Here is a 21,036-nt window from a genome sequence, read left to right as displayed (position 1 = left end):
TCAAATCAGGCCTAACTTCTTCCCAGAGCTCCTGGGTGAGTAAATGCAGGGGCAGAGAGTCAGACCCCAGCAAGTGGGGTCAGTGGGGACAGGGGTCAGAGGGCAAAGCCTGGGTTCTGCCTGTGGTTCACAGAACCCGGAGACCTGTTGCTAGGTAACCAGGTCTCCCAGCCCCTTCCCAGCACACCCTGAACCGCACATCGGCAGCCTCCAGCCATCTTCCTTGAGTCTCTCAGACACCCGCCCTCTGTGGGATCCTCAAGAGCAGGAGGAGGGGAGAAGCAAGCCCAGTCACCACCCCTGAGCTGCAGTACCCTCGTTTCACTGCGAAGACTCGGCTGCTGGGCCGTTAGCTCACCACCGCCATGAGTCTGGGCATCATGGAGGAGGAGGACCTGGCTGAGTACTTCCGGCTGCAGTATGGGGAGCGGCTGCTGCAGCTGCTGCAGTGAGTGTCGGAGGGCCTGCCCGTCCCCCAGCACCCCAAACCACCCAGGCACCAATCGTACCCACTCCCTGGCCCCAGCACAGCCCTCTCTCCCTCTCAGCACACCAGTCCTTTCGCTCAGATGAGTGCTTTCCCTTCCCACGGGTGCCTGTCTCCACAGGTTCCTTCCAGCCCCGGCCTGCCCCTGGGGCTCAGCATCCACCATCCTTCTTGCTTGTGTCTTGGGTAGGAAGTTCCCCAGTATTGAGGACCAGTCAGACTCTCCGTCTGTCCGGCTACTGGAGAAGAAGAAGGAGGCCAAGATCATGCACCATGCCATGGAGCAGAAGAAGGAGGTGGGCGGCTCAGGGTGAGGGATGGGAAGGGCCCACCCCTTCCCAGGGAGAGCCTAAGGACAGCCCTCCATTTTGTGGGTGGTGGTGGCTAGAGTCAGGCAACCTGGTGATGGTCCAGTGTTTCCTCTGCAGAGCGCAGGAGAGATCTGAGTCTCAGGGTACCAGAGTCCTGGGATGTTCTGCTCTGAACCAGACGTGGGGTGGAAACTGGGCACCTGGGACAGGGCTCTGGGACAGGGGATGCTAGAGCCTTCCTCGGTTCCCACTCAGGAGCTCTCCCGCCCTCCCTGCTGCCCCCCACCCCTAGACATTTCAGCGCAGAATGGAAACCCTAAACCTGCGCTGGGAGGAACTGGGCGTCAAGGAGGCCCAACTGAAAGCCCACATACAGAAGTTTGAGCAGTTCATCCAGGTACTGAGGGGCGTGGCCTGCTGCAGCTTGGGCCGCACTCTGCAGTTGCCCCTCCTCCCCACCCCACCCCCGCCTTCTCCTGGATTCTGTTGCCTCCTCACCCTGGGTGGGAGGTCTCCTGGGTGCTCACCAATGCCTGGAGTTTCCCCCTTTGTGGCCCTCCCCTCTTGCCCTGTTTGTCATTTTCTGCTTGTCAGTCTCCGCTCCTCTGGGTTGCTCTTTCCTATTGTTGGTTTGGACAGTTTATCCAGTGAATGAGCGAATGGGGAATGATGAATGAATGAATGTGCCACTCAGGGCCAGACGCCTGGGGATACAGAGGTGAATCGTGCCCCCAGCTCACCCCACCCCTCCAGGCACTGGAGTCCACTCTGAGACGATCACAGAAACCCCCTCAACCAGCCTCACATAACCCTGAGACATGCTTCTCCTTACACTTCGCCCCGACTCGGGCAGCCTGGCCACCCCCGTCCATTCCCAGGGTGGACAGAAGCTTCGTGGGGGCCTCACCAGCCTGGGCCCCAGGGAGGGCAGGGCCCGTGCCTGACTGGCACCACCTCCCCGCCCCAGGAGAACGACCAGAAACGGATCCGGGCCCTAAAGAAGGCCAACAAGGAGCGAGAACTCAAGAGGCAGCGCATGCGCGAGCTGGCCAAGGCCAAGCAGGAGATGGCGGTCCTGCGACTGGAGCACCAGCGGCTGAGCGCCAAGCTGCAGGAGTACTCCATCTTCAACAAATACCTGGAGAAGGTGGTGGAGAACTCCGAGGTGTGTGGAGGGCTGGGGGGCAGGCTTCTGCAGCCCTACCGCCTCGTCCCCAGCGGCCTGGGCTGGGGATCCTCTGCTCTGGGGAGAGGTCTCCAGCCGAGGAGGGCAGCTGGCAGAGGGCCCTGGTGAGACTGGACTCATTTCTCAAGGGTGGGGGCCTGGTTGTGCATCTTTGCGTGCGTGACGTCTGTGGGCCTGTCTCTATATGGGTCACAGGTTCGAGGTTTGTTTTGAAGCACCAGCAACCAGCTCTGCCTGCCTCTGTCCGATGTGGCCCACACTCTCCCTGCTTCCCCTCCTCTGGTGTTTTTGGTCTACTTTGAGAGTGCACAGGGAGAGGGAGGGAAAGAGACTGAAACACACCAGCCTCGTGCAGAGCTGGGCACTCAGCATATGCTGGGCCCTGGGCTGTGTGCTGCAAGTGGAACCTTGCTCAGTCTGCTCGCTAGGCCCCAGAGGAAAGCCATCCTGTCACCCTGTTATGAGGAGGAATTGGAGGCTCAGAGAGGTTACGTAACCTGCTCAGGGATGCACAGTTTGTAGGTGGCAGTCTTTGTTTCTAACCACCCCTCTGTAGGCCACTGGCCACTGATTTTTGTCGAGTCGCCTTGTTGCCAGAGCTAAGGGAACTTCCGAGCTCTCTGCCCACCCACGCTTCCGGCAGCATTTGACACTGTTGCTGCTCCTTTCTGAAATATTCCTGTGCCCTTTCCTACAGGGCTCCTCCCTCTTCCTCCTACCTTCTGGTCCTTCCTCCTCAGGCTCCTCTGGGGCTCCTCTTCCTTCAGTTCCTTGGGTCTTTGCCCCAGACCCTCCACTTCTCTCCCTGAGCAATTCCCTGGGCCTCTGATAGACGTCACCCATGTTGACAGCCATCCACCTGTGTCCACCATGCCCACATGTGACAGCAGCAGGGCCCCTCACCAGGATGGAACGAGGTATGAGGTATGCCTTCTGGGGTGCGAGTCCGAGTCCATGTCCTGTAGTGGGGTTCAGGGAGACAAAGCACACACAGCTTTTTTAAAAGTCCTGGCAATTTCCATGTAGAACCACTAACCTAGTTTATTTATGCATGAGTCCCAAATCTGTCTTATTTCCTGCATTCTAAGGTCCTACCTACTGTATGCGAAATTGTTCATTTAACAACTGGTTTTTCTGGGGTTTACGGGGAGTGAGGGAAGACTACTACATTAAAGCAGTAGATAGATTACAAGACAAGACTCAGATTTAGAGCTGGTAAAATGTGTCTTAGGACCAAGGAGACTGGTCCGGATCTTGCTGGCCCATATTGCCCTCCTAAGCTGAGGCCCCTACATCTAATTCACCGAGTCCATAACTGCTTCTTGCCATGCCCAGGCCAGCCCTGCTGCTGGTGGGTCTGTTGCTGGTGAATGGCATGACCACCCACCCACAGCCTCACCAGAACCCAGACCTCACCCTTGACTCCTCCTCCCTCAGTCCCCGCAGCCATCAATCAGCAGATCTGGTCTATTCTCCTAAGTATTTCTGGAATCCAGCCCCTGCCCCTTCCTCATTCAGACCACAGGACGTACTTCTTAGGAGTTCAGCTCTGTGTTATTCCTGTCCAGCATTCTGCAGCCAGCGTAATCAAAATCTTTCTTTTTCTCTTTCTTTCTTTATTTCTTTCAAAATATTTAAAGCATACTGAAAAGTACACAAAATATACAACACCCAAGTATTCACCACAACTCTTTCAAATTGGAATTATTTTCTCCTATTTGTCCCCCCTTCTTTTTTTTTGTTTTTTGGCCACACCATACAGGTTGCAGGATCTTAGCTCCCCAACCAGGGATCAAACCCAGTCCCCCACAGTGAAAGCACCAAGTCCTAACCACCAGGGAATTTCCATCAAGCTTGTTGTTATTATTTTTGGCAACAGAATACATTATCCATAAGCTATGAATAGTATGTACATGTCCTTTTATGGCTTCTTTTTATCCAATCAATGATTTTTTTAAAAAAATTTTGTATCATGGGAAATTTCAAACATACAAAAGTAAAGAAAATAGTCTACTGAATGCCCATTACTCATCACCTAATTCCAGCAATTATCAACTTACTGTCAGATCCCCATCTCTCCTATTTTAGAGCAAATGATTTTTTTTTAATCCTTAAGTATTTCAGTATATAACTCTAAAAGAGCTCTTTTTAACATATCCACAATACCTATATCATGTGTGTGTGTGCTTGCTCAGTCGCTTAGCTGTGTCCAACTCTGCAATCCCATGAACCCATGTCCAGCTGACGTCAAAATTTCCTGATACTGTACAAATACTTTTTGTACAGCTGGTTTGTTCCAATCAGGATCCAAACAAGGTCCCCACTCCGGGTTTGACTGGTGTGTTTATCAGGTGTTCTAGACATCATTATGATGCTGATCAAAAGAAGCCAGACATACTGTATGATTCCATTGAAATTTTTCAGTTCAGTTCAGTTCAGTCGTTCAGTCGTGTCCGACCCTTTGTGACCCCATGGACCACAAGCATGCCAGGCCTCCCTGTCCATCACCAACTCCCGGAGTTTACTCAAACTCATCTCCATTGAGTCGGTGATTGATATGTTTAAAAACAGGTAAAATGGATCTTTGGGGATAGAAGTCACAATTCTGGTTTTGTTGGTAGTGGTGGGGGCAGATACTGACCAAAAGGGGGTCGGAGACCCTTCTAAGGTGCTCAGAATGTCCTGAGCTCCCTTCTTCAGTTATTAGCTAGAATACTATGAATACCATCGAGAAAAGGACTTCATAGAGACTTCCCTGGCAGTCCAGTGGTTAAGATACTGCGCTTCCACTGAAGGGGGCACAGGGAATCCCTGGTTAGGGAATTAAGGTCCCACATGCTGTGTCGCATGGCCAAAACATAGGAAGAAAAAAAAGGACTTCAGAAAGAGAATCTTCCCTTCATCAACTATTTGGTGACTATATTGGCCATAAAGCAAAAGCTTGTTAAATGCTTAACTCTTTGAGTCTTCAGAATAATGAGTTGGTTCTCCAGCATCCTCGACAAGTGCCCTGTAATGTTGTTAGTATTATTGCAAACTCATGGGTTTTTAACATATTTGATATGTTTCAATCCTTTGCACTTATTCTTTTGATGTTCAAAGGGTCCCATCATTGGATAATGGGAGCCTCTTCAAGTTGGTATCTGAGTGCTTTTGAAATTGGTGTTAAGTTTAGGAGAGGTACTCCTGGTTGCTCTGATGTAGCCCACTTTTTAAATTAATTTATTTTTAATTGAAGGATAAATGCTTTACAATATTGGTTTGATTTCTGCCATACATCAACATGAATTAGCTATAGGTGTACATATGGCCACTCCCTTTTACCTCCCTCCCACCTTCCTAGCCAATTCTTTTTAACTGTTATATATTCTTGCACCTCTTAAAAATGCAGACTGGAAGTTATCTCTCTGCTCACTCCTCCAATGGGTGCAATCCGCACTCCTCAGTGTTTAATGAGCAATTTTTTAAAAAATTTCTCCAGGGTGATCTCTCTCTCCCCACCTTGAATTCGGGCCATTCCTACTAAACTCTCTTGCTCATCCTGAATATACCACACACATCTCATCATCTTTATCCAGGCTGTTCTGTCTACCTGTACGACTTCCTCACCTGCCTTTGCCCGGCCATCTTCTTTTCATACCTCTGGTCTCATTTTTTAACCATCCTTTCCCTGAAGAAGCCTCTTCTGGCACTCCATATCTCCTCTAATACTGAGTTAAGTGGCTCTTGCCCACAGAGGAAGTGTTTGGGGGAAAGGCCAGTTCCCGGAACACCAGTCTATTGCTGGAAATGTCAGGAGATGGAGAAAGCACTCAGGGAGTGTCCCCTGGGTGGCTGGAAGGCACGTGTTGATAAATCCCCCAGACATGAGTTGGCATCCTGAAGCTGGTACTCACAGCGCCTTGAAGAGAAGGAAGGTCGCAGGGCTTTTGTCCTGCTTAGGGTCAGAGCTGGGTTGTGTCGGGGGGGAGGGTGGCTGAGCCTGGCTGGGTCCCCGCCCCTCTGGTACCCACCCTCCCCAGCCCCCACCGAAGGGAGGCCTCAGCCATTGCTGAACAAATACGAGACCACCAGGTGGAAGAAACTACCTAACACTCTCCCGCAGCCCCATCCCCCAGCCACCGATAAGGCTTATCACTCTGTGCCGTAACTATTTACTTGTCGGTGTGTCCTACCGCCCCACCGCATGTGGTAAGGCTTCCTAAAAGCAGTGTCTGGCTGTCTTATCTCCGGCTCTGTCCCTAGCGTTTAGCACAATTCCTGGCTACTAAGTGGTTCGTGGTGCATTCTTGCTGAATAGGCTCATGATTGCCATCCGAGACAGCGCAAAGTCTACCCCGCCCCCGCCCAGCAATGCTCAACCCTAGAATCATATGTGGACCCTTCAGATCGGTTTATTCATCCAGGTCTCTGAGGGTGGAGCCTGGCACGTGGCCTCGTTGAAGCTCCCAGGTGATTCCAATAAAGTGCAGCCAAGCCAGAGAGCCTGCCGGGCCAGGTGCACATGCTCCCGACAGGACACGGGGGCCACAACCCACACCACGTGACCCACGGCCCATACCAACTCAGGGGCGGGGGGCGCAGGGGAGACTCCGAGGGCTTTACAGCCTCTGGCCCTTGACTTAGCCCAAGGCCTCCCTGCCAGTCAGAGGCGCAGAGGGTGGGAGTTGGCGCAGAGTGGGGTCGGGCCCCCCCGGGCGGAGGTGCAGTGACCCGAACCCCCAAACCCCGCCACTACCCCGCCCGCCCCCCCCACCCCGTGCAGTTTGAGGAGATCCACGAGGTGATCGCGCGCTACAAGACGCTGGTGAGCATGCACCACGACCTCATGCAGTCGGCGCAGGAGGGCCAGGAGAAGATCGAGCGTGCCAAGGCGCGGCTGGCCCGCTACAAAGAGGAAAAGGACGACGAGATCCTGCAGCACAACAACGAGCTGGCGCGTCTGCAGATGCGCTTCGACCGTGCCCGCAGCGACGTCATCATCTGGGTGAGTGCCGGCGGGCGGGGGTCACACAGAGACAGACACGCACACACAGGCGGGCGGGTAAGGGACACACACACACACACCCCAGCACACACAGGTGAGGGACACACACACCAGCACACACACCCAGCACACACAGGTGAGGGACACACACCCCAGCACACACACACACACCCCAGCACATACAGGTGAGGGACACACACACCAGCGCACACACACAAACACGGGTAAAGGACACACACGCCCCAGCACACACAGGTGAGGGACATACACACCAGCACACACACGCAAACACGGGTAAGGGACACACACACCCCAGTACACACAGGTGAGGGACACACACACCAGCACACACACGCAAACACGGGTAAGGGACGCACACACCCCAGCACACACAGGTGAGGGACACACACACCAGCACACACACACCCCAGCACACACAGGTGAGGGACACACACACCAGCACACACACGCAAACACGGGTAAGGGACACACACACCCCAGCACACACGGGTAAGGGATACACACACCAGCACACACACACAAACACGGGTAAGGGACGCACACACCCCAGCACACACAGGTGAGGGACACACACCGGGACACACACACAGATTCAAACACAGGTAAGGGACGCACACAACAACACATACACACCCACCCTTAGCGCTCACGCCCCACCCTCATTCCCCTCCCCAGGAATCTCGCTGGGCTCACATTCAGAACACCGCTGCCAAGAAGACCCTCTTGCTTGGCACCATTAAGATGGCAACGCTGAACCTCTTCCAGATTGTGAGCAAACAGCTGAAGGAGGCGACCTTCGTGTCCCTGGAGGACACGCACAAACAGCTGGACATGGTAAGAGGAGCCCAAGTGCCCGGCACCAGGCTGGAAGTAGCCATGATGGTTTTCCATGGGTTGAGGGGAGGCGTGATGGCTACAGAGCAGTGGTTCTCAAGTTTTCAGAATCGCCTGGGAACTCGAGCTTGTTGCTGGACCCAGCCCCAGAGTGTTGGACTCGGTAGATCTGAGATGAGAAACCATGAATTTTCATTTTCCGCAAGTTTCCGGGTGATAGTGCTGGTCTGGGTTCCACACTTTGAGAACCACTGCATTAATGCTAGGATTCTGTTGGCCCCATCAACAGGTCAGTAGAGGAACCCATTACTGAATTCATTAGCTACTGCACAACAGTCTTATAAGAGAACATCTGCAGGGGCGGGAATCAGCAAGAGGGCGACAGTATCAGTCTTGTTAGTACCATTCTGAGATTTTTCTCTTTGAAGTGATTGAAAGGAAACAAACGGAAGTAACGTTCTCACTGCGTATGATGCAGAGCTGTCTGATGCCATGTCTGTGTGCCCCTGGAATAACCTCACTTCTGACCAAAGGAAAGCCGCATCCCTTAACTTGGGAAACTCTGCACCATGCTTCTTGGTGACATATGGAGAACTGTGACTAATTATTTATCCTTTTGGCATATCCTTTTAGCCTTTAGCTCTGCCGTGAAACAGTGGAAAGTAGTCTCCTAAAGGCTGGAATTTCTGTTTGCTTTGTTCTCTGTTGTATCCCTAGCTTCTAGAACTATGCCAGGCAGATAGTAGGCACTCAGTAAGTATTCAGTGAATGAATATGAAACACACGCCAGTGAAAGCAATTGACTGAGAAGTGCTTCATCTGTTTGTTTTGTTTTTAAAGAGAAAAGACGGGAATTCCCTCGGGGTCCAGTTGTTTGGACTCTGCACTTCCACTGCAGGGGACCTGTGTTCTGTCCCTGAACAGGGAACTAAGATCCTGCAAGCCTCACAGCACAGCCGGGGGGAGAAAAAAAAAAAGAAATCCATCAACCTGAAATTCATGAAATGTAAAGAATTTCACCCACTGACCAGCAGAATTTCCTTAAACCAAAGACTCAGCCTGTATCGTAAGGCATGTTAGAACTGAATTATTCATATTAACAGTCCAAAGACTGTAAAGGGAGTTTGTAAGAAACTTTGTTGTGAAACAGCGATCCTCAAGCTTTTTTTGGTAGCAGGATACCTTTACACTCATAAAATTTGTTGAAGACACCCCAAAGAGCTTTTGTTTATATAGGTTATATCAGTTGATATTTATGAGAAACTCAAGCAGAAAAACTAAAAGTATTTAATTCATTTAAAATGACAGTAAGAAACATATTAACACAAATAGCAAATTTAAGAAATAGATTTATTTATTCGTTTATTTATGGCTGCCATGGGTCTTAGTTGCGGCATGTGGAATCTTTCATCTTGGTGTGAGGGCTTCAGAGTGCTTGGGCTCTGTAATTGTGGCACGTAGGTTTAGTTGCCCCACTTTGCATGTGGGATCTTCATTCCTTGATCAGGGATCCAGTTCACGTTCCCTGCACTGGAACGTGGATTCTTAACCACTGGACCACCAGGAAAGTCAGATAAATAGCATTTTTAATGAAAAATACATTTTCAAAAAGTATTTTGTGGGATGGGTGGCATTTTGACACTTCACAGATCCCTAAAACGCTGCTTCCTGGAGGACAGGTGGATTCTCACACCTGCTTCTGTATCCAGCCTGTCACGATACCTCTGTGATGGGAACATCCCACTTGGGTAAAAGGCCACGTAGACTCACCAGAGAAAAGACAAGTAGCAAAAGTAACAAAAGACAGGTAACACCTTAGCATTATTGTATAAAGAGTTTTGACCTTGCAGGCCCCTCTTCCCTGCTGTAGGGTCTCAGGACTCGAGGCGTCCTCAGGCCCCTTCCCTTAGCTGTTGTAAAGAAACATGGGGCAGGAAGTGGTGATCTCCAGCCCATGGCCCCTGCCCGAGCACCCCCTGTTCGGACAGTAGCTTACAGTCCATCCACTCCAAATTCTGAGCTTTCAGACTCCCTCGACCATTTGTTGTCCTCCCCCCAACCTGCCCCCCCGACCCCAGGCATGCTGCATGGCCTTTGGGATCTTAAGTTCGCAACCAGGGATCGAACCTGGGCCCCTCAGTGAAAGCACCAAGTCCTAACCGCTGGACCACTAGGGAATTCCTGTTCTCAACCTTGACTTGCCTCCACAGGAATTCCTCATATTGCCCAAATGTTATTTTTAAATATCCCACTTGATTCCTGTAGGATATGAGCCTACTGATGCATATACGTGATTAAGTAGCCTGAAAAATGGAAAATAAAGACCTAGGAAAATATTGTAATAAGTTGAAACTTTATATAAGGTAAATATATAAATAGTATTATAAATGATATGTTACATTTATAGTAAATATAAGTTAAAATCTAAGGTCAATGCAAGAGAGAGGTGTACGGACTCTTGGTTCTTGGATTATAAAGGACAGTATTTCAACAGGAACAGAAGTTGGCTCTGAGCTGCCTTATAACCAGAGGAAAAGCAACACACCGTTCTTGAACCCAAATAAGAAAACATAAGGTTTCCTCAGAGAGAGAGATCCTTTCCCAGCACCTAACCTCTTGCTGAAAATTTTCACAGAGGCTTCAGAGACAGTGAATTATGTTCTTAGTAGCATCCCTACAATGAATGCATGTGTGGGCTTCAGAACGGAGGCACTCATCTAGAACTGGGAGCAGGGTACCACTCAGGGAAAGTGATTCTGCAAAAGGCCAAGACAGTTTGCATTCCACTCACTGTCTGTGCAAGGTCCAACCTTGTTATCTCTGAATAAAATCCAAACTGTGCTTGGCAAATCCTAGAATCCCAAGGTGATTAAGTTTCCTCCAGAAAAATAAATGGGCTCGATGGGACTTCCCTCATAGCTCAGTCGGTAAAGAATCTGCCTGCAGTGCAGGAGACATGGGTTCAATTCCTGGGTTGGGAAGATCCCCTGGAGAAGGAAATGGCAATCCACTCCAGTATTCTTGCCTGGAAAATTCCATGGACAGAGGAGCCTTGTGGGCTACAGTCCATGGGGTTGCAAGAGTCGGACACAACTTAGCGACTAAACCACCACCACCACCACCACCATGGACTAAAAAGGGGCTTCCCAGGTGGTGCTAGTGGTAAAGAACCCGCCTGCCAAGGGTTCGATCCCTGGGTCAGTAAGATTCCCCTGGAGGAGGGAGGGCATGGCAACCCACTCAGGTATTCTTGCCCGGAGAATCCCGTGGACAGAGGAGCCTAATGGGTTACAGTCCGTGGAGTGGCAACGAGTCGGATACAACTGAAGCAACTTAGCACAGCACAGCATGTGGACTAAAAAAATTTAGAAAACAAAGTTAAATGAAGTTTGCTGGTTTTAAAATGCAGAACTTCACAGTGCCTTTGCTGTTTCTCTGTCCTGAGACTTCAAGCTGATCAGGTTTCTACAATTTGCTTGCCCACAGAATCCATTTTGGGGGTGTGATGACTTACTATAAGAACATAGTTTGGGAAATACTGTACTTAGCATCTCTGTAACCTCAGGAAAGTTACTCTAATTCTTTGTTTTCTCTTTTGCAAAATAGGAATTATGTTGGTAATCGTAATAGTGTTACCAACTAGCAGGTTGTTGAGAGTTTTGGACAGTCTGTGTAGCCCTATCTTTTGGAACACTTTTGAAAAAGAGAAACTGTCGGACTGAGATCTCAGAGGCCATCCAGGCCAACCTTTTCTCCCTCTTTCCTTTTTAAAGATAAAGAAATCAAGTCCCAGAATGATGAAGTGATTTTCTCAGAGTTGTGTCAGGACCCCAAGTCATCTTTTGTGTTTCTTAAATTGAAGTGTAATTGATTTACAGTGTTGAGTTATAATAGTTTCCAGTGTACAGCAAAGTGACTGGTGTGTGTGTGTATATATGAATGGATAAATACATATATCCATATTCTTTTTTCAAATTCTTTTCAATTATAATAGTTTAAGATGTTGAATATAGTCCCCTGGGCTATGTATCAATAGTAAGTCCTTGTTGTTTCTCTGTTTAATATATGGTAGTGTGCATCAGTTAATCCATACTCCCTCTCCTTCCCCCCTTCCCCTTTGTAACCATAAGTTGGTTTTATGTCTGTGAGTCTGTTTCTGCTTTGTAAATAAGTTCATTTATACTATTTTTAGATTCCACCTGTAAGTGATAATCATATATGTCTTTGACTTACTTCACTTAGTATGATGATTTCTAGGTCCATCCGTGTGGCTACAAATGGAATTATTTCATTCTTTTTTATGGCTGAGTAATATTTCAGTGTGTGTGTATTCATATATATATATATATACACACATATACCATATTTTCTTTATCTGTTCATCTATTGATGCAGAATCACAGGTCTCCTAACTTAAGAGGTTGTGCTCTTTCCACTGTATCATACTGATTGCATGTTCCTTTTTTAATATTGTTTTTAAAAATTTATTTATTTTTAATCAGAGGATAAGTGCTTTACAATGTTGTGTTGGTTTCTGCTATATATCACCATAGATCAGCCATAGGTATACACATGTCCCTCCCTCTTGAACCTCCCTCCTGTCTCCATGATTGCATGTTCTTTACAACTAAAGTTAGTGAATAGAATTGAAATTTCCCTTGATGACTCAGGATTATCATAATGAGCCTCTGTTCTGGGTTTCAAGTAAATTGACCTGCTTGAAGGCTATTAACTAGTGGAGAGGTGTCTGCCCCAACCCTGGCTGACTCCTTTCTGCTGACGCTTCTATCCCCAGAGTCCTCTCTGGAGCCTCCCCCTGTCTCCCTGTGAGGCGGTCAGCCTGAACTTCATCCTCTCACTGCGTCTGCCTCTAGGGGTTCCCACCTCCATCCCTCTTCATTACCTCTAGTCTGCTAAGTCTGATTCCCCACATCAACTAGAATAATTATCAAATGAGGGAAAGTGACCTCAGTCACAGGAAATGGTGACTCCTTACAAGCAGGCTATGCCCAGATGTTTTTGGATGAGTGGCCTATCACCAGCTTGGGATTGACTGCAGTCCTTTGGCCTCGCTAGATCCAGCAGTTTATCCAGGACCTGTCAGACATCTGGGCAGAGGTGAAGAAGAAGGAGCTACAGCAAATCCGGGTTTGAAGAGCAGCGGTGGTTCTAGAACATTCCAAGACGGTGAAGGGAAGGAGGAAGTTGCTGGTGACCTTGCCATCCAGTCAGCCCAGTCCAGCTCCCTGGGACGTACCCCCCACCCACCTTCATGCCTTTCTGCTAGTGAAATCCCTGTTTATCACATCAGGCCTCAGCCCATCCCATCCCTGAAGACATTAAATGCTATAAGAACTTTGTTCCTAAATTCTGTCTTTTTTTGGTGGTTTATTCATGGGGAAGAACTGAGGGAAGAACCTCCCAAAGCACTCCCTCTGGAAACTGGTCGCTTAGGCTGCTAAGGTTTGATGTCTCCTGCTGCTAAGTCACTTCAGTCGTGTCCGACTCTATGCGACCCCATAGACGGCAGCCCACCAGGCTCCCCCGTCCCTGGGATTCTCCAGGCAAGAACACTGGAGTGGGTTGCCATTGTGTCCTAGGCTTTGCTATTTACACAGGAAGGATCCACCTGGCAACATAGAGTGGAGTGAGGACACAGGCCCCTTCTTCTCTGCTGCCCCAGTTGTTTTCTTAAGTTGGTGTTTCTAGTTGGAGTGCAGAAACTCACTGGAAACCTGAAGGCAGCTTTCCGGGTCAGAGCAGCAAAGGGAGCTCTTTCTTCCCTGACCTCAGGAGGAAGCCCCGCCCTCCCCCTGTCCCCACCGGGCCCCAAGACCTGCAGTATGGTATCAGCCACGCTGATGTAGGAGTAGCAGGCAGCCTCCAGGTGATGGCATCTTAGCATCTTAGGCTGGAATGATGGCTTCAGATCAGCAAAACTGAACTGAGTGGAGGTGAATGGGCCTCATGGCATGTGTGCTCAGTTGTGTCTGACTCTTTGCGACCCCATGGACTGTAGCCCACCAGACTCTTCTGTCCGTGGGTTTCTCCAGGCAAGAATGCTGGAGTGGGTTGCTATGCCCTCCTCCAGAGGATTTTCCCAACCCAGGGATCGAACCCACATCTGCTGCATTGTAGGTGGATTCTTTGCCCACTGAGCCACTTGGGAAGCCCGTGAAGCCTTGTACTTATGGTCAAAAACTCAGCGACACCGTTCTCGGTCATCAAGAGCAAAAGGCAGGTCAGAGACTGTACCGAAAAAGCAGCATTCATTGAGCATATATTTCAGGTATATCATCCTGGTGAAAACCATGGGACACTATCAGCTCTATCAGCCCTGAATTACCAAACGGGACACTTGCCCATGGACATTGGCTCCAGATGACAGGGTCAGGAGTCATGTTGGGCCTGCCCGTCCCCAGTTGGTCTCCCTCCTGGCCGGGTTGCCTCCCAGGAGGCAGAGGCAGTGCTGTTTTCCCTCTGGGGCACCTGAGCAGGCAGCCTCAACATGGCTCCTCCCTGTGATCTAAGATGCCCCACAGGAGAGACCTCTATCTCCAGGGGAGTCTTCTGAAATACCCCTATCTCTGGATCCTGCTGGGGGCAGTGGTCATGGGCAGTGGTCACCTCTCACTTTTGTGTTCACCACCTGACAGCAGCATCAGCATCCCCTAGGATTTTACTAGAAAGACACACTCTCAGGCCCCATACCAGACCGGAGAGTCAGAAACTTGGGGGGTGGGGCAAAGCCCTCTGTGTCTTGTTAATAACAAGATCTCCAGGTATAAGCTCCAAGTTTGAGAACCACCGCTTCAGCATGAGCCAGACACTTTCAAGGACCTGGGGGTCCCACCATGTGAAGTCATGCCCATCAGTAATCCCACCTGTAGAGTCCATGCACGACAGTCAGAGGAGCAGACCCAGCAAGAGGGGGATGCAGACAGACAGGTGGACAGCAGCGGCTTTGTCCCCGGGGTCTGACTTCAGGCAGGGTGGGTGCTGGTTCAGTGGTCTCTGCAAACACGCTGTCTTCCTGGCTGATGCTGGAGCTTGAAGTCCCAGGACAGGGAGTAGTTGGGAAGGAAACAGAGACGTGAAGTAGAGAGACGGAGAGTGAGTTGGAACCCAAGGCCACAAGCTGGGCTCACGAGGGTTGATAGAAGCCCACGGTAGTCCGTGGCCTCCAAGCCTGGAGGGGCAGGCGTCTGCAGAAGCCTGGCCTAGATTACAGAGCTAAGCACCCACACTTGGCCCAGGAGCTGGAGACACGGCAGGAGGGTTCAGGGAGGGAGGGGCAGCTGTGCTTTAGATGAGGGGAGTGGGCAGAGCAGGAAGCTTGTGGGAGCTTCCACATGGCTGGTGCTCCCCTCCACCCTCCAGGCCCCCCACCGGAGCCTCTGTGACTTGCCCCCGCCCAGAAAACACCCAAAAACAGAGGTCTGGGGAATACGGCCAATTGGCCCTGTCCCCAAGCCTCCCCACGACCATCATCTGCTTCACAGGGCAAGGAATGGGAAGGGGAGGGGAGCTGGCTGGCCCCCGCCAAAGGGACTTCTCTCCGGAAAGGGAGTGTAATGGAGCAAGGGCTCCTGTCCTGGCAGGGCAGAAAGCCAAGCTCCGATAGCAGGTGTTGACAGCAAAGTCGGGGTGTACTTGCAGGGGACCAAACAAGGAGAATGGGCAGCTCTTACTCAGAAAACCCAAAGACCCTGACGGCTTCTAGGCAAGAGATTTTAAAGACAGTGTAGGGGAGAGGGTCATGGTGCCTCACCAGCTCGTGGACCTCCTGCTGACGGTGGTGGTAAGGTCACGTGATGTTTTGGGCATCTCCGTCATTGACCTCTGGATTCCAGTCAGTCTGGGGTCTGGTGCTCACAGTCAGTATGTAGTCACCATCCTCCACCTGATGGGAGTCTTAGCTTCTGCAGAACAACTTGAAGAGACAGGTGATGTCATTATCCGAGTCCCTTCAGGAGCACCCCACGTCCTGTGACTGTTCCTGATTACTAACTGCTTGATCCTGCTCTTTGGAGCTTGGGGAAGGTTCAAGCAACTAATCCTTTTTTTGCTGCAAAGAAGAAACAGAACATGGAGGGGCTTTTGTACTGGGAAGGCCCCAAAGGGTCCTGTTTGATTTTAGTCCCCCACCTTTCCTCTGATCCTCCTCAGTCCTGAGGAGAGTAGGGATGGGACAGGAAAGGGAATACAGTTTTGGATAGAGAGGTTAATCATGAACTCGTCAGGGAACTCGGTTTTAGGGGGCCTGGGTTTCAGGAGGGCAGAGGTCTTCTCCAAACCCAGGATGGGTGAGTTCTGGGGTGGTGCTCAGAGGGGGAGGGGTAGAACCTCTCACTGGACAGAGGTGTCAGGGCCTCCAGAAACAGGGTTGTGGGCAAAGCATATGGCCCTCATCTTGAGCCTTCTGGGCTGTGTCCTGGGAGGCCAAAAAGGGTGCTGGACAGACAGTTACTCCAACCCCTCGTACCACCACCCCGCACCATCTTCTGCCATGTCCGTAAGTTGGTGGTTGAGAGGTTCGGCCTGTAAGTGCTGCACACAATTTCTGGGAGGCTGTGGGGGTGGGGGGTGCCCTCAGCCCTGCCTCAGGCCCTTGTCAGAGAGGCAGAGGGCCCCTCCCTCCTCCCTTCCCCTCTCCTTCCTGGCTCCTCCATCTTGGAGTGTCAAGTTTCCTGCTTGACTGAAATGAGAAATCGTGAAGAGTCACACTTAGAATTACTGTGATCACACATAAGCTTGTCGTAACCCACACGGGTTTATGCATGTGTGTATAACACTCTGAGACTACTTGCATTTTTCAGGTTTCAAAAGGGGCCCAGCCCTGGGGCAGAAGAAATTCTGTGGGTCTAGGCAGATTTCTTAATTGCAAGCAAAGCCACAGATCCACAGACTCCTTCCCAAACCCACAGAAAGGGGTGGAGCCAATCCAGAAGGCCAGTGATTCTCCTGAGCCTGAGTGAAAGGACTTCCCCTTGGAGTGGGGCGCCAAGTAGTGGTCACAGACAGAAACTCACTCCTCTCCAGTCCCTGGGCATGCCCACCCTGGACCCTGGAGCCACAGAAAGAAGCCCAAGATCACCACTCAAGAGAGATTTGGGTTCCCAGATGCAGGAGCTAGTGTTCCAAGAAAAAGAAAAAAAAAGAGGGAGTTAAGATGATTGGTTTTCCCAGCAAGAAAAGACACCAGCCTGTTAAAGCAGAAATAACTGATTGGTTCCAGAAATGAATGGTTCTCATCAACAAAGGCAGGAAGTAGGGTTCCGGGTGTTTTATGGATAAAGGGAGGCAAGCAAAGGGAAGACCTTCAGAGCCTTACTCTCAATGCTGTTAGCTCTTCCTGATTGGGGCTGGGGCGGAGGTGGGGGTGGGAATAGGGCTTTGAGGCATGAAATAGTCCAGGTAGAAAGACATCCCCATGTGTGTTACACATGCCACATCACACACACAGCCCCCATATGGCAATCAATGTCCCAAAGCTGTTGGTGATGGATGGGCTTAGAACAGAGAGTTGAAAGCTTTTGAAGTGATGTCAGCTTCTCTGGAGTAGCTAGAGAGTTCATGCTTCTGTGGGATTAACTATTGGTCCTCAGGATCAGATCCCTCCCTCACACCCCTTTTTCAGATCCCAAGCTGGGGTCCCACATCGTACATCCAAGGCATTCAGGCAGCTTTTGGCGGTCCTGGATCTTCCTGTCATTTCAAGTCATCTCAGGGGTCATTCCTGGGCACCTGAGCCAGTACCTCCGGTCTGGGACTTTTAACCCAGCAATCGCTACTGAAAGGGTCCACAGCACAGCATGGAGAGCACGCAGAGTCCCTCAAGACCCCAGGCAACCCCTTCCCCAGAGAGATGAGCCCCCACTGAGAGCCATGGGCCTCATCTCTGTCTCCTCACCTGCAACACCCCGACATTCCCCCTAGCTTCATCTCTTTGAAACTTTTTGAAATTGAGAAGGCTCCCACTGCAGGCCACAGGATTGGGGATGGTAAGAACCCGGCTCAGAAGCATCCAGAACATGATGGTTCCACTTTCTGGGGGGCAAAATAACCATTTTAGGAGTTTCATTAGGAAAGGAGCTGAATCTCGAAACATCCAGCAGAAGGAAAGTCAGCTGCATCATGGTGTGAAACTGATTTTATTAGTTTTCCATCCTGTGTGACAGAGTCCCACAAACTCAGAGACTTAAGGCAACACCTACTGTCTCACAATCGCAGATCAGAAGTCCTTGTGGACTCAATGGGTTCTCCACTCACAGCTGAAATTGACATATTGGTCAGGCTGTGCTCTTGTCTGGAGAGTGTAGGAAACAATCTACTTCTCAGCTTGTTCAGATTGTTGGCAGGATTCCTTGCAGCTGTGGCTCTAAGGTCCCCTTTCCTTGCCTGCTGCCAGCCTGGGGCCACTCTCTGCTCCTCAAGGCTGCCTGCATCCCTTGTCATGTGCCATGTCTGCCACCTTCAAAGGCAGCGATGGAGTCATTGTCACTCCTTGAATCCCTCCGACTTTCTCTTCCAGTATCATCCTGAGAAAACTTTCATGTGATAAGATTAGGCTCTTTTGCCATTTTGCCGTATAAGGAGAAAACCACAAGGGCATAAAGGCCATGCAGGCCATTTTGAAACTATACCTACCATACTGATCAGGGAAAGAGGTAGAGGTGTGTATGTACAGCTGAGTTCCTTCACTGTTCACCTGAAACTACAGCAGCATTGTTAATCGTCTATACCCCAATACGAAATAAAAAGTTCAAAAGAAAACAAGGATTGGGAGGGATTTCCCTGGTGGTCCAGTGGTTAAAAATCTGCCTCCCAATGCGAGGGACGTGGGTTTGATCCCTGGTCAGGGAACTAAGATTCCACATGCCTCAGGACAACTAAGCCTGTGTGTCACAACTCAGCCCACACACCACAACTGGAGAGAAGCCTGCTCACTACAACTAAGACCTGACACAGCCAAAAATAAATTTTAAAAAAGATGTGGAGGGACTTTCCTGGTGGTCCAGTGGTTGGGACTTTGCACTTCCAATACAGAGGTGCAAAGGATGTGGGTCCAGTCCCTGGTTGGGGAACCTAAGACCCCATGTGCTATGTGGCATGGCAAAAAACAATATTTTAATAATAATATTAATAGTAAATATTTAACAATAGTAAAATAATATAGCATCTTATAAAAAGGATGGGGATGGAATGTCTAGCATGGCAACCATTGTTAATACTATAGTACATATTTGAAAGCTGCTAATGCAAGGAGATCCAACCAGTCCATTCTAAAGGAGATCAATCCTGGGTGTTCATTGGAGGGACTGATGCTAAAGCTGAAACTTCAATACTCTGGCCACTTCATGCGAAGAGTTGACTCACTGGAAAAGACTCTGATGCTGGGAGTGATTGGGGGCGGGAGGAGAAGGGGACAACAGAGAATAAGATGGCTGGATGGCATCACCGACTCTGTGGACATGAGTTTGAGTGAACTCCGGGAGTTGGTGATGGACAGGGAGGCCTGGCGTGCTGTGATTCATGGGGTCGCAAAGAGTCGGACACGACTGAGCAACTGAACTGAACTGAAGGGTATATTAATAGATCTTAAAAATTCTCATCACAAGAGAAAAGAGAAAAAAAATGTAACTGTGTGGTGATGGATGTTAGCTAGACATATGTTGATGATTTTTGCACCGTATGCAAATACCAAATCATTATGTGGTTCTCCTGAAACTATTACAATGTTGTATGTCAACTATGTGCTGCGCTAAGTTGCTTTGGTCCTGCCCGACTCTTTGCAACCCAGTGGACCATAGCCGGGGGTCTCCTCTGTCCATGGGATTCTCCAGGCTGGAGAATCCAGAGTACTGGAGTGGGTTGCCGTGCCCTCCTCCAGGGCATCTTCCCAACCCAGGGATCAAATTCATGCCTCTTATGTCTCTTGCATTGGCAGGTGGGTTCTTTACCACTTGCACCAACAGGGAAGCCCGTATGTCAGTTATACCTCAATTTAAAAAGACGTCAAGACAGCTTGAAAAGGAAGAGGAAGAGAGGGGAGAAGGCTAGGAGGGTTGAGGATAGTCCAAGGACAAGATGAGACGGGGGTGGAAAGAAGCCTTCCAGATGAGCTCCTGACCTAACATTTACTGGTGATAGTTTCATCCAGACGGGGTTCTCCTGGGGCTAATAACCGTCTCAGGAGGCAATAAATGAGGTTTAGTCAGTCTGGGAGTATCCTGATATTTTATGAAGCTTTTATATACAAGCACATAAAGATTTTTCATGAGCCAGGGAGTAGGGTGGGGCAGGAGAAAGTCCATGCCTTTCAGTAGATTCTCTAAAGAATCTTAACCCAATGATGTTAGGAACTACTGCTTTTCTTTCTTTTTTTTTTTAAAAAAAGTTAACAGCCTTGAGAGAGTGGGATGAATTGAGAGAGCAGCATTGAAACATATATTTCACCATATGTAAAACAGACAGCCAGTGTGAATTTGCTGTATGATGCAGTGAGCTCAACCCAGAGCTCTGTGACAAGGGATGGGATAGGGTGGGAGTGGGAGGGAGGTTCAAGAGGGAGGGGGCAAATGTACTCCTGTGGCAGGTTCATGTTGATGGATGGCAGAAACCAGCACAAGATTGTAAAGCAATTATCCTCCCATTAAAAAATCAGCAACTTTATTGAGATATAACTCATATACCATACAATTCACTCATTGAAAAACGTCCAATTTGGTGGGTTTAGTATATTGACAGAGTTGAGCGATTAGTACAGTCAACTTGAGAACATTTTCATCACTCCCCTCAAAATCATACCCATTAGTAGCCATTCCTCTTTCCTTCCAAACCCCAACCTCTAATAGACTTTCTGTTTCTCTGTGTTTCCTGGTCCAGACATTTCTTGTAAATGGAACCGTACAAAATGTTGCCTTTTGTGTTCGGCTTCGTCCGCTTAGCATGTCTGCAAGGTTCATCTGTGTTGTAGCATGTATCAGGTACATCATTGCTATTTTTGTTTTTTTACAAATGAATAATATTCTGTTGTATGGGTTTACTACATTTGATGTAACTAGTCATCAATGGATGGACATTTGAGTCATTTCTGATTTGAGGAGATTATGAATAAGGCTGCTATGAACATTTTTGTACAAGTTTTTCTGCAGACACAGGTGCTCGTTTCCCTTGGCTGTATACATTTGAGTGGAACTGTTGGTTC

The 21,036-nt window shown here is 49.5% G+C and overlaps 1 protein-coding gene across 2 annotated transcripts; it reads left to right on the top strand.

Annotated features, from left to right (window-relative positions):
* The first annotated feature begins 365 nt into the window (after nucleotides 1-365).
* On the top strand, nucleotides 366-13,145 carry CCDC42 (coiled-coil domain containing 42). Of its 2 annotated transcripts, XM_055396576.2 has the most exons (7): nucleotides 366-448; nucleotides 678-783; nucleotides 1,091-1,195; nucleotides 1,766-1,963; nucleotides 6,750-6,971; nucleotides 7,668-7,826; nucleotides 12,903-13,145. In XM_055396576.2, the coding sequence occupies exons 1-7, from the start codon at nucleotides 366-368 to the stop codon at nucleotides 12,978-12,980; spliced, it is 951 nt and encodes a 316-aa protein (XP_055252551.1). In that variant the 3' UTR covers nucleotides 12,981-13,145. The 2 variants fall into 2 exon arrangements, with proteins under 2 accessions (XP_055252551.1, XP_088684583.1); XM_088828457.1 differs by lacking the exon at nucleotides 6,750-6,971.
* The last annotated feature ends 7,891 nt before the right edge of the window (nucleotides 13,146-21,036 follow it).

Source organism: Moschus berezovskii, chromosome 20, assembly GCF_049115385.1.
Source record: "Moschus berezovskii isolate FMDL1 chromosome 20, NW_MosBer_1.0, whole genome shotgun sequence".
Lineage (NCBI taxonomy): Eukaryota > Metazoa > Chordata > Mammalia > Artiodactyla > Moschidae > Moschus > Moschus berezovskii.
The sequence above is the reverse complement of the archived record's forward strand: the minus strand, read 5'-3'. Positions and strand labels throughout refer to the sequence as shown.